This window comes from Lepus europaeus, chromosome 15 (assembly GCF_033115175.1).
Source record: "Lepus europaeus isolate LE1 chromosome 15, mLepTim1.pri, whole genome shotgun sequence".
Taxonomy (NCBI): domain Eukaryota; kingdom Metazoa; phylum Chordata; class Mammalia; order Lagomorpha; family Leporidae; genus Lepus; species Lepus europaeus.
Genome location: NC_084841.1, coordinates 82,416,845 through 82,429,945, shown reverse-complemented (window position 1 = coordinate 82,429,945; position 13,101 = coordinate 82,416,845). Strand labels below are relative to the sequence as shown.

The 13,101-nt window shown below is 41.6% G+C and overlaps 1 protein-coding gene across 1 annotated transcript in view; it reads left to right on the top strand.

The window, feature by feature from the left end:
- Nucleotides 1-13,101, top strand: part of ADGRV1 (adhesion G protein-coupled receptor V1) — a 568,898-nt gene that overhangs the window by 229,617 nt on the left and 326,180 nt on the right. Inside the window, exons 77-80 of the mRNA XM_062211963.1 lie at nucleotides 6,236-6,478; nucleotides 6,840-7,247; nucleotides 8,911-9,095; nucleotides 12,812-13,061. Of these exons, the coding sequence (XP_062067947.1) occupies nucleotides 6,236-6,478; nucleotides 6,840-7,247; nucleotides 8,911-9,095; nucleotides 12,812-13,061 (1,086 nt within the window). The remainder of the gene's footprint in view (nucleotides 1-6,235; nucleotides 6,479-6,839; nucleotides 7,248-8,910; nucleotides 9,096-12,811; nucleotides 13,062-13,101) is intronic.

The window sequence follows — 13,101 nt, the reverse complement described above, 5'->3', positions numbered from 1 at the left end:
ATCCTGCCACTTTAGCAAGCACTTTTATGAGTTCCAGTAGTCTGTCAGTGGAGTCTTTTGGATCCTCTAAATATAGAATCATGTCATCTGCAAATAGGGATAGTTTGATTTCCTCCTCTCCAATTTGTATCCCTTTGATTTCTTTTTCTTGCCTAATGGCTCTGGCTGAAACTTCCAGGACTATGTAAATAGCAGTAGTGAGAATGGGCATCCTTGTCTGGTTCTGGGTGGTGGGAGGAAGCTTCCAGCTTTCCCTCATTCAACAGGATGCTGGCTGTAGGTTTATCATATATTTCCTTGATTATGTTGAGGAATGTTCCTCCTGTATCCAATTTGCTTAAGGTTTTCATCATGAAAGGATGTTGTATTTTATCAAACACTTTCCCTGCATCTGTTGAGATAATCATATGATTTTTGTTCTTCAGTTTGTTAATGTGATATATCACATTAAGTGATTTGCAAATGTTGAACCATCACTGCATACTGGGGGTAAATCCCACTTTTTCTCGGTGAAAAATCTGATATGTTGTTGTATTTGATTAGCTAGAATTTTGTTGAGGATTTTTCTATCTATGTTCATCAGGGAAATTGGTCTGTAGCTGTGTTTCTCTGCACCTTTTCCAGGTTTAGGTATTAAGGTGATGCAGGCTTCATAGAAGGAATTTGGGAGGATTCTCTGCTTTTCAAGTCTTTTGAATAGCTTGAGAAGAATCTTAATTAGATCTTAAAATATCTGGTAGAATTTAGCAGTGAAACCATCTGGTCTTGGACTTTTCTTTGGTGGAAGGATCTTTACTACTGATTCAATTTCTGTCTTGGTTATTGTTCAGTTTAGGTTTTCTATATCTTCATGACTCAGTTTTGGTAGTTTGTATATTTCTAGGAATCCAATTCTTCTAGGTTTCCTGATTTGTTGGTATACAGCTCTTTGTAACAATTTCTGATGATTCTTTTAATTTCTGTGTAGTCTGTTGTTACATTTCCTTTTAACTGATTTTATTGATTTGCATCTTTTCCTTTTGCTTAGTTGCACCAATGGTGTATCAATTTTGTTTTTTTCAGAAAACTAGCTCTTCACTTCACAAATTTTGTCTTTTTGTTTCGATTTTGTTTATTTCTTTCCTAATTTTAATTATTTCTTTCCTCTTGTGTTGGGTTTATCATTGATTTTCTAGGTCCTTGAGATGCACTGATAGCACATTTATTTGGTACCTTTCTGGTTTCTTCACGTAAGCACCAACTGCTATAAACTTCCTTCCTAACACTGCTTTTGCTGTGTCCCATAAGTTTAATATGATGCATTGTTGTCTTCATTTGTTTCCAGAAACTTTTGATTTCCCCTTTGATTTCTTCTGTCACTCACTGTTCATTCAGGACCATGTGTTTGCTTATGATCTAGAGTTGTTGATTTCCAGTTTCATTCCATTGTGGTCAGAGAAGATGCATGGAATGATTTAGATTTTTTTTCAAATTGCTGAGACTTGCTTTCTGGCCTAGTATATGGTCTACCCTAGAGAATATTCCATGCACTGGTGAGAGGAATGTGTATTCTGCCACTGTGGGGTGTAAGGTTCTGCAGATAGCAGTTAGGTCCATCTTGTGTATGGTGTTGATAAACTGTTTCCTTGCTGATTTTCTGTCTGGTTGATCTGTCCATTGCTGAGAGTGGGGTATTGAAGTCCCCCCATTACTGTTGTATTGGAGTCCATGTCTCCCTCTATGTCCATTAACATGTCTTTTACATAGCCAAGCACCCTGTAACTGGGTGTATATATTTATAGTCACATCTTCCTGTTGTTTGTTCCTCAATCATTACATAGTGTCCTTCTTTGTCTCTTTTAACAGTTTTTATGTTAATGTCTATTTTGTCTGATATTAGGATGGCAGCTCCAGCTCTTTTTTGGTTTGTTAGCATGGAATGTCTTTTCCCATCCTTTCACTTGCAGTCTGTATCTTTGTTGGTGAGATGTGTTTCTTGTAAACAGCAAATAGATGGCTCTTGTTTTTTTAATCCATTCAGCCAGTCTGTTTACTTTAACCGGAGAATTGAGGCCATTTACATTCAAGGTGACTATTGGTAAGTAATGACTTGGCCCTGCCATTTTCCCATAAACATTTGTATTATTTACTTTGGGTTTCTTTTGTACTTTCACTGGGGAGTTTTCTACCTTCTTTAATAATGCTGACTATCTTTCTGTGTTTCTGTGTGTAGCACATTTGTAAGCATCTCTTGTCAGGCTTGACAAGTGTTGACAAATTCTTTCAATTTCTGTTATGGAAGGTCTTTATTTCACCTTCATTCATAAATGCTAGCTTGCAGGGTACAGTATTCTGAATTGACAGTTTTTTTCTAAGACTTGGACTATGTTTCACCATTCCCTTCTGGTCTGTAGGGTTTCTGATAAGAAGGCATCTATGAGTCTAATTGGAGATCCTCTGTAAGTAACATCACATTTCTCATGCACATTTTAGTTAGTATCTTCATGTTTTACTGTGAAAAGCTTGACTACAATGTGTCATGGTGAAGGTATTTTCTGGTCATATCTATTAGGTATTCTATGTGCTTCTGCTATTTGGATGTCTCTGGAAATTGGGGAAATTTTCTGTAATTATTTCACAAGTAGGTTTTCTAGACCATTCTCTTTCTACTCCTTTAGAAACTCCTAAGACTGATGTTGGGTCATTTGATAGTATTCCATAGATTTCAACACTGTTTTTAAGTTTTCTATTATCTTCTTGTTTTTTTTTTTTTTCCTTTTGACTGTAAAATTTTCAAAGATTTTTCTTCTAGTTTGGATATTCTTCTGCCTCACCAAGTCTGCTGTTGAGGCTTTCCATTACATTTTTTAATTTGATCTACTGAATTCTTCATTTCTAATATTTCATTCTGATTTCTCTTTAAAATCTCAATTTCATGGGAAAAATTTTCATTCATATATGGTTTTCTTTAGTTTGTGGATTTGCTTCTGATCACTTTTGAATAATTCTATGATTAATTTTTTGGATTCCATTTCTGGCATTTCCTTAATGTGTTCATCTTCGCATTCTAATATTGAAATATTGTTGTTTTCTTTTGAGGGGAGTATGGTGTCTTGCTGCTTGAATTTCTGCACTTTGAGGCATTTGTAGAATTGATTTTTATTTTTTTCTTCTGATGGCTTTTATCTTTTGCCTATGCTTCTGTGGCTTAATGGAATGTCTGCACTTTCTGAGAGTACCAAGATGTGTGTTGGGTGTGACCTGGGAGGCCTAGTAGATATTGTAGGGTGGGGTGAATTTCCAGGGTAACACCCAAATTGGGCTTGGTAGAACTCAATACCCAGCTACACCTTGCAACTTCTCATGTAACCATGGAGTCCCCATGGTCTCAGCATGTAAGGTTCAGTCGCCAGGTTCAGAGGTTTCTTTCTGCCGTGCCAGTCTGTCCTTCAACAGAGAGGTGGATGTTCCCCAGACTGCTCTGCCTAGGCATTTTGACTCTGGGAGGCCATGGAGGTGGGCACCCCTCTGTCCCATGTAGCTGCCCAGCCTCCTCCCAGCCGGGCTTAAAATCAGTGGGGACTACAGACTGTTCTCTCTGCTCAAATCTTTGGCTCATGAGCATACACCAGAGCCATTGGCCAAATGCCTGCCCACCACTGCTGCTGGCCCTGCTGGTGAGGTGTCCTTCCTCAGTTGTTAGGTGTACACCCCAGGGTTCCTTCGCTGCGGCCCAATTCTAAAATGGCACCTGCCCTCTCCCAGCTGGACAGTGTGCTCTGTTTTGGAGATTTTAGAGGGGAATCAAACGTCCTCCTTCTCTTACACTGGGTCCATGGGCAACCATCAGCTACTGCCAAGCCCCAGGTCTCTAATCCAGACACCAGCCACATTCTCTCTCCAGCTCTACCATCACAGGTTGCTGGAGTCTGTTCTCGCCTCCGTCTCTAAACTGCTATTGACTCCCACTCTCCGCAGCTGCAGCTGAACTTGTACTGCGGGTCTGCACTCTCCACTCAGGTTCACTTCATTTTGCCTCCTGGTGTGGGGCTTCCTGGGCTGTTTTCTTTCCAATTCTCTGCAGAGAGTGCACTTCCACCACTCTTCTCACTGTTTATCCCTAGCCCTGCAAAACATGCCTGTCCTTAATCTGCCGACTTTTCCCCTCCTCCCTGCTGCCCCTGTTTCCTTCTTTTTTTCCTTTCATTTATTTATTTGATAGTTAGAGACGGACAGACAGACAATAGCCAGGGCTGCGCCAGACCAAAAACACTAGCTTCTTCCAAGTCTCCCACATGAGTGGCAGGTGCCCAAGCACTTGAGCCATCTTCTGCTTTTTGCAGACCATTGGCGGAGAGCTGGATCAGAAGTGGAGCAGCCAGAATATGAACTTGGTCCCCTTTGGGATGCCAGCATTGCAGGTCGTGGTTTTATCAACTACGCCACAGTGCTGGTCCTGCATATATTGAAGTATTAAAGGAAGATATTGTTCCGCTACGACTATCCTTTGTTTTCCTGCTTCTGAAACCTGCTTCTGCACACAGGAAAAGTCATTTTATATCAGTTGGGGCAAAAGAGCTTCCTAAAGTGCTTCTAACCTAATTAGGAAAGAATCTGCTGGTATTTACACATGGAATGGGTGGCTACGTGATCTCCAGACATGTTTCGGAGTCCAGAGAGGGTCAGATATGATCTGAGAGCCTTCATTTCCCAATGGACTTCAGGAAAATTCTTTGGATAGAACATTTTTTTATAAGACTGGAAAATTCCTTTGGTCTTTGGACTATCTTCCTATCTGTGTTGCTCAATTTTAGATGATTCTTCTCTTAGGTTATAACATATTCATTTTACTGCAAGTGGTCATAAGTAATGTTGTGATCATCAGAATGAAAAGGAATATTTTACTGGAAAATAAAGACAAGAGTCTCTTGGAATGTAATATGCTTAAATACTTACTGAAGAGAAGCTATTGTGAACTCAATCTCACTTGGCCATTAGGAAATAATGGCTCTTGAATATAGTTACCCACATTTTCCTAGTGCTTGAGTTCATTGTATTTGCCAAATTGAGTTTCTTGAAAGTGAGAAGAGTACAGTTATTTCTGTCTTTCAGTGTTTTCTGACAGTTGATCATCAAAAGTGAAGAATGATGTGTTGCCATAGTGAAGCTGAACACATTTCTTTAGACAACAAAAGATCAAGTTAGATTATTGTGTGACTAAGATATATAACTTATTCTTGGAAACACTGAGAGGTTTATTGTATTGTTTCATGACATAATGATCATCATTAACATGATCACAAAACAAGTGATGAATAAGGCCATGGATGATAGATAAAAAATGATGTATCATATCCAATTAGGCACATACAGTTGAAAAATGCACCAGCTTAGCTTCTTTGGGATATTTCAGGAAGCAAACAATACCACCAAGATTTCTAGACTATTGTGTAGGAGTGAATTGCTAGTTGAAATAAATGATTGACAATATGCTGTAAAACGGAATTCAGGCTTTAGAAAATAAATTGTTTGAGATTGTTGAGAAAGAACTGAGGTGGAAAAGGAGTGCACTATAACTGGTAGGCTAAAGTTAAGCTGAATTTTGAAAAAAATTCGTGAATTTAGAAAATTGACTATTATCAACATTTGGTCATTTATTTAAAACCCTTTAAAAATAAAAGATATTAGAATAATAACTTAGAAAATGAAAACATTTTCTTCCCTATCTTCAATGTTATTTTCCTACTGTACCCTCTGCCCTGTTCTCTACCCTACACCCTATGGAAGTGACTGTTATCATAGCATGGCAGTAGTGGTGCTTTTAAATTTTTACCTAAGCATCAAGAACATGTGGTAAGCTTTGTGTGATTTTACACTTTATGTAGAACGTAATACATTTCATTGTGTAACTTGTATCAGAGCCCTTCTCTGTTGAAAAATCTTGTACAAGTTGATTTTTGCTTCTCTATGGTATTTCATTGGATCAATGCATTTTATTTTACATGTTGAAGTTGTTTCTTGACATGGATTTTCCAGTAAGAAGCTCATCCATAGAAAATAAATGTATATTTAAGAAAGAAGGAAACAAAATGGATCCTATGGTAATCTAGCATGAGTTTCATATTGTGTTATCAAAGATATCTCTCCATGTGTTTATTTCAGTAATGATACATATGAATTATCTATTTCTTAATATTGGAACTGTCCAGAACTAGAAATATATCGGCAATAGTCCTTTTCTTTTTGTCATTGTCAGGTACCTCAGGTTGAAATGCACTTTTTTGTGGAACTGTATGAAGTAAGTGCCGGGGCACAAATAAACAGCAGTGCCAGATTTGCACAAATTAAAGTCTCTCCGAGAGCTGAGCCACAGAGCCTCGTGTGCTTCTCCGTGGGCTCTCGGCTGGCAGTGGCTCCCAGGAAGGCCACCTTGATCAGCCTGCAGGTGGCCAGAGACTCTGGGACAGGACTCAGAATGTCCGTCAGTTTCAGCACCCAGGTAAGCATGGGCTATCTATACATACACATTAAGATTTTCTCCTAGAACTGTAGCAAGCAGAATTGGCTGGCTGTTCTCTGAGGATGCCGCCAGAATTCACACTGTGCTTGTCATGTTGAACTTCATCCTTGAAGCAGCTCTGTTTTATTCTCACCACTCTTAGGGATACATCTTTCCTAAGCCCACCCTTGTGGGACATGTGTTCATCTCTCTGACGTATCAATTCGTGTATTGTTGTTTCCCATCTGGCTAAGGGAAATGGCATTTGTGTGAGAAGTAAGCTTTTGATGGGGATGGGGATGGGGATATCGGGAGATCCGAGGTGCACCAGTGTCACTGATATGGAGTCGTTTCACTCCAGGAGCTGAGGAGTGCAGAAACCATCGGGCGCACGGTCCTGTCTCCCGCGCTGTCTGGGAAGGACTTCGTGAGAACCGAAGGCACGTTGGTCTTTGAGCCTGGCCAGAGAAACACTGTATTGGATGTCATCCTGACGCCAGAGACGGGATCTTTAAATCCATTCCCTAAGCGATTCCAGGTTGCGCTTTTCGACCCACAAGGTGGTGCCAGAATTGATGAGGTGTACGGGGTTGCCAATGTCACTCTCGTCTCTGATGCCGACTCACAGGCTGTGTGGGGGCTTGCAGAGCAGCTGCACCAGCCCCTGGATGCCGACATCCTCAGCAGAGTGCTCCACACCCTCAACCTGAGAGTGGCCACGGAGAACACGGATGAACAACTCGGTGCTGTGATGCATTTACTAGGACAGGTGAGAAAAGCTTGTAAGCCAAGTGCTAGGTTTAGACTCTTTGGTTTGGTTTGTAAATTTGCAAATAAAAAAATCACATTCAGGTGAAATGTCAGTTATTGTGAAATTATGGTACAGTAAAATTCCTGCACCTAACATACAGTTCATCCTCTGTGACACTGAACTTGTTCAAGGCTGTGACTGATGCCTGTTCAGAACTGTCCACCTTAACCTTGGAGAAGGAGGAATCATCTACTCAGTAGTTTACTTTTTTTCCCCTGAGATTTGTTTTATTTATTTGAACGAGTTAGGGAGGGACAAAGATAGGGAAAAGATTATTTTCCATCTACTGCTTTACTTCCTAAGTGACCCCAATGACTGGGACTGGACCATGCTGAAGCCAGGAGCCACCAACTCCATTTGGGTCTTTCATGTGCATGCTGGAGGTCCAAGTACCTGGGTCATCTTCCCCTGCTTTCCCAGGTGCATTAGTAGGGAACTTCATCAGAAGCGGAGCAGCTGGGACTCAAATTGGTGTCCATGTGGGATTCTAGCATCACAGGCAGAAGCTTAACCTGCTGTGCCACAGTGCCAGCCCCTATTCATTTTCATTTATATTCAAAAAGCAACGGGGGGAGGGGAGGAAGGAGGGGGGGAAAGATGTAGTTTATTAGGATCTATGAACTGGTCTCTGTATTTGTGGATTTTACATTCTCAAAGTTTTACTCTATTCCTTTTGTCATTTTCCCCTGTGGATTACTTTCCATTATTAACAGCATTGGGGTGGCTACTCTTATGAATTCAGATGTTGAGTTCTACTAAAAACTTGGAATGATACTGGCTTATAAAGTTACTGAAAAAAATGGAGAGAACATGAGCTGCTTCCTCAGTGAGCTCATCCAGTGGGCGAAACAGACTAATCATTTCAAGGTTGCCCTGGGTTCCTTCATAAAGGTTACGGTCATAGTATCAAGACAGTAATGTGTGTCAGTGGGTGGGGCAGTGGTGACTTTGGGAGTCTGAAGGACTTGCCAGGTATAAAAGGAGGAGATAGAACATTAGGTCAGTGACTTCACACCCGTGCTCAGACAACAGAGTTATGCGTCCCAACATTCTGGCAAAGGAGAATCACAAAGGCAGTCTCTCCTTCTCTTTGTCCCTCATAATAATAACTGCATCTTAAAGCAGGAGGTCAAGAGTGCCAGGAGCTCTGATTCTCTTGGTCAGAAAGGATTTTCTGATGTGGTGCTATAGAGACTGAGAGGTGGTGGCTTCTGTCCACTGAAGAATAGAGAATTAGAAATAACCTCACTGCTGTCCTAAACAGATAGTCCTGATGCATTTATTTCCTTATCTGTTGGTCAAGAGAATCCTTAGGGTATATCTAGAAGTGCGATCAATGTTAACTCATGGTACCACTTATTGTGGTTAAAATTAAGTGACCCATGCAGCCATTTTTGGTTTTATGTAATGATTAAATAGAAAACAATAGTGACTACGACTTTTCCTTATAAATATTATTTACATCTCTTAAAGTACAAATGGATGCATTTGAAATATAACTTTGATATCATTTCACATAAGTTCTTCATAGATTTGTCCTTATTTTTTAGCATTCCTCACTGTTAAAGAACATAATATATATACCAGCAGATAACTTCGGTTTACTTTGGATTTTTTCCAGATAACTGTTGAAGCGAGAACTCAAGCTTTCAGCGTTGAAAGCCGAGCTCTTCTGTATGAGATTCTCTGTTCTCTCATTAACCCGAAGCGCAAGGATACCAGGGGATTCGTCCATTTTGCCGAAGTGACTGAGAATTTTGCCTTTTCTTTGCTGACTGATGTCACCTGTGGTTCTCCTGGTGAAAAGTATGTATCTTTGGGGCTGGTGCTGTGGTGTAGAAGGCTAAGCCTCCACTTACAGTGCTGGCATCCCATATGGGTACCGGTTCGAGTCCCGGATGCTTCACTCTGATCCAGCTCTCTGTTAGTGTGCCCAGGAAAGCAACAGCAGATGTCCCAAGTACTTGGGCCCCTATACCCATGTGAGAGACCTGGAGGAGGTGCCTGGCCCAGCCCCCTTGGCCATTGTGCCCGTCCGTGGGGTGAACCAGCAGATGGAAGATCTGTCTCTCCTTCTCTTTATATATCTCTTCCTTTGAAATTAATAATAATAATAAAGTATCTTTTAATACATTACCTTCCTCACTTGTATTTCTTCAATGTTTAGTAAGAAATAGGTGACATAAATGGACATTTACTTGATGTAACTAAGACTTATATTATCAATGCATTGGTTTTTTTAAAAACTATTTATTTGAAAGATAGGGAGAGACAGATTTTCCATCTACTGGTTCATTCCCCAAATGGCCAGAATGGCCAGAGTTGGGCCAAGCCAAGCCAGGAGCCTGGGTCCATCCAGGTCTCCTATATGGGTGCAGGGGCCCAAGCACTCAGACCATCTTCCACTGCTGCTTCCCCAGACATATTATCAGGAAGCTGAATCAGAAGTGGAGCAGTAGAGACTAGACAGGTACCCATATGAGATGCTGGCGTTGTAGGCAATGGTTTAACTCACTGTACTGAAATGCCGGTTCTTCAATGTGTTCCTCTATTGAGCAAATTAATTATTTGAAGAAAATCCTACATCAAAAAATTATATTGTCAGCAATATATTCCTTCTATTTAACCTCCCCTCCTTTTTTTTTTTTTTCTAAGTTAAGAGGTAGAGACACAAAAACAGAGCCCTCCCACCTGCTGGTTTAATCCCCAAATGTCTGCAAACAGCAGGGACTGGGCTTGGTCTAGAGTAAGAGCTGGAAACTCAGTCTGAGTCTTCTACAAGGTAGCAGGGCCCCAAGCACTTGAGCCATCACCACTGTCTTAGAGTCCGCACAGAACAGAAGCTGGAATCTGAAGCCAGAAGGGATCTTGAACCCGGGCACTCAAGTGTGATGTGGGTGTCTTAACTGCTAGACCAAAGGTCCCTATGTCTTCTGTGCATTAGCAGGGACCTGGATCCAAGGTGGAGTTTCCAGGACTTGAACCTGCACTGTGATGTGGGATCCTGGCAGCTTCACCTGTGGCATCACAATGCTGGACACTATTTTGAAGAATTTTTTTTACAGTAAGAAAAATTCTTCTCACTTGTATTTGAAGAGTAGAAGATGCACCCTGGATACAGTCAAAGGCAGGTACTGCCAACCTCTGAGTGTTGGAGGTGCTGTTGCTCATGCTTCCCTAGAGTTAGGGTTGCTGTGCCCATAAGAATGGACGTCTCAGTTTGGCCGGCGCCGTGGCTCAACAGGCTAATCTTCCGCCTTGCGGCACCGGCACACCGGGTTCTAGTCCCGGTCGGGGTGCCGGATTCTGTCCCGGTTGCCCGTCTTCCAGGCCAGCTCTCTGCTATGGCCCAGGAGGGCAGTGGAGGATGGCCCAAGTCCTTGGGCCCTGCACCCCATGGGAGACCAGGAGAAGCACCTGGCTCCTGCCATTGGATCAACGCGGTGCACCGGCCGCACTGTGCCGGCCGCGGCGGCCATTGGAGGGTGAACCAACGGCAAAGGAAGACCTTTCTCACTGTCCACTCTGCCTGTCAAAAAAAAAAAAAAAAAAAAGAATGTACTTCTCAGAAAGTTACTGAACTCCAGGTTGGTTATTTCCTGGTTAGTTTCATGGCAGAATCCAGTGAGAAGAAATGAAAATGTGAACCATGGCTCATGTTCACCATTGACTACATAATTAAGTTTACCATTTTCTACCATTATTCTTCAGATGCCATGGTGCGATAAGTCATATTCATAAGGTAAATTGGATCGATGCAGTATTAAGGCCTCAAAATGTTTTATTTCTAATTTAAAATATAGGATGTTATTTTAAAAACTGGCTATTTAATGGGATATGTCTGCTGAAGAGGTTTGTGTAAACCTTGATATGTTTTCTTTCAATAAAAGCTGTCATCAGTGTTGGTTACATTTAAATTCAGAGATGTTTTGAAGATGACAGGGCTGGGCCAGGCTCAAGCTGGGAGCCAGAATGCAATGCAGGTCTCCCACATGGTGAGCAGGAGCCCAGCTACTTGAATGATCACATGTTGCCTCCTAGGGTGCATATCAGCAAACAAGCTGGAATCAACACTCAACCCAGGCACTCTGGTCTGGGATACAGTATCCCAAGTGTGTCTTAACCACTGCACCAAACGCCTACCCCCAAATGTAGTGTTTTAACAGGATTCCTAGAAACAGGCACCTGGAGCCATGGGTGAGTGGGTGGATGAAGGTAGATATGAGAAGGCAATGATTTGAATGTGGTAGTTGAAATAATGCAGGAGAGTTTGAGAGGGTGTAAAGGGAGAGGAAAAGGTTAGCTCTCACTTCTTCCTCTCCTTTCTCAGATCTCCCATTTAAAATTTTTTACCTCACTTCCTAGGTTAGAGATATCTTAACTGGGCACAATTTAGATCCAAGATCTAATAGTACATACTCTACGTCTGTTGTGGCCCGTGCAACTTTAATCAGTCAATGCATAAAATTTATCCTAAGATTCTCTAAGCTTTTCCTGGAAGGTTTCAGACATCACTTATCTTCATATCCCCTCAGTGTTTGCAAACGTGATGGGTTCAGGCCTGATTGCATGAGATCCTCTTGAGGGACAAGTTACAAAAAGGATTCTAGTTTCCTAAATCCTGGAATATAATCTAGAAATCTGTACTTTAAGACAAACAATTTCATCAGGCACAGAATTTGGTTATACCTAGGAGATCTTCAGAATTTCAAGGGTGGACAGTTGGCCTAGTGGTTAAGATACTGGTCAAGACACCTCTGCTATCGAATACGTAGATTAAACATATGACTCCAGCTTTCACCTCCAGCTTCCTACTGACATGGACCCTGGGAGGCAGTTGCAATGGCTTGATTAATTGAATTCCTGCTACCAATGTGGGTGACCTGGATTGAGTTTCCAGTTCTTGAATTCAGCTGTGGTCCAGCCCTGGCTTTTACAGGCATTGGGAGGTTAAACTAGGGGACTGAAGTGCTCTATTTCTCTGTCTGTGTTCTGTCTCTATGCCTCTTAAATAAATAAATAAAATTTAAGGAAAAGCCACAATTCAGTGCTTTTTTTTCTTACAAGTTGAATGGTTAGATTAGCAGTTTTCCCATGGGTTTGAGAGAGTGAGGGAGACTCTTGATGAAATGTGACCACACAGTTCTGAAGGTACGGTGTTCTTCAGTAAAACCATTTAGTGGAAACACCCTCTCCTCAACCCGCTCCACGAATGGCAGCTCAGAAGTGTACATTTTATAGTTGTAGACTGTGTCACCATAACCATAGAACAGCCTTCAGAAATACAGTGATGTAGGTTATAAGTAGGATCAAACAAGAAGATGCAGAAAGTTTTGAGTCGAAAGTCCTGGAAGTGGACCAGAAAACAGCTGAGAACAGGTCCCATCTGCGGTTCCTGCGTCGGGAGTGCCCACACTGTGCAGGGAGAACAGAGTCCCTGGTGATGGTTTTTAGCAAATGTAAGAGGACGTACATTTGCCAGCAGCTGCCGGTTCAGCAGACTCTCCATTTTTCTGTTGCAGAAGCAAAACCATCCTTGACAGTTGCCCATATTTCTCAATACTGGCTCTTCACTGGTATCCACAGCAAATCAATGGGCACAAGTTTGAAGGAAAGGAAGGTGATTATATTCGGATTCCAGAGAGGTTATTGGACATCCCGGATACAGAAATAATGGCTGGACAAAATACATGTAAATTAGTCCAATTCACAGAGTATAGCAGCCAGCAGTGGTTTGTAACTGAAAACAGCCTTCCCGCTCTGAAAAATAAGGTAATTTATCATTTGAAAGAATTATGTGGTTGGGCACTGA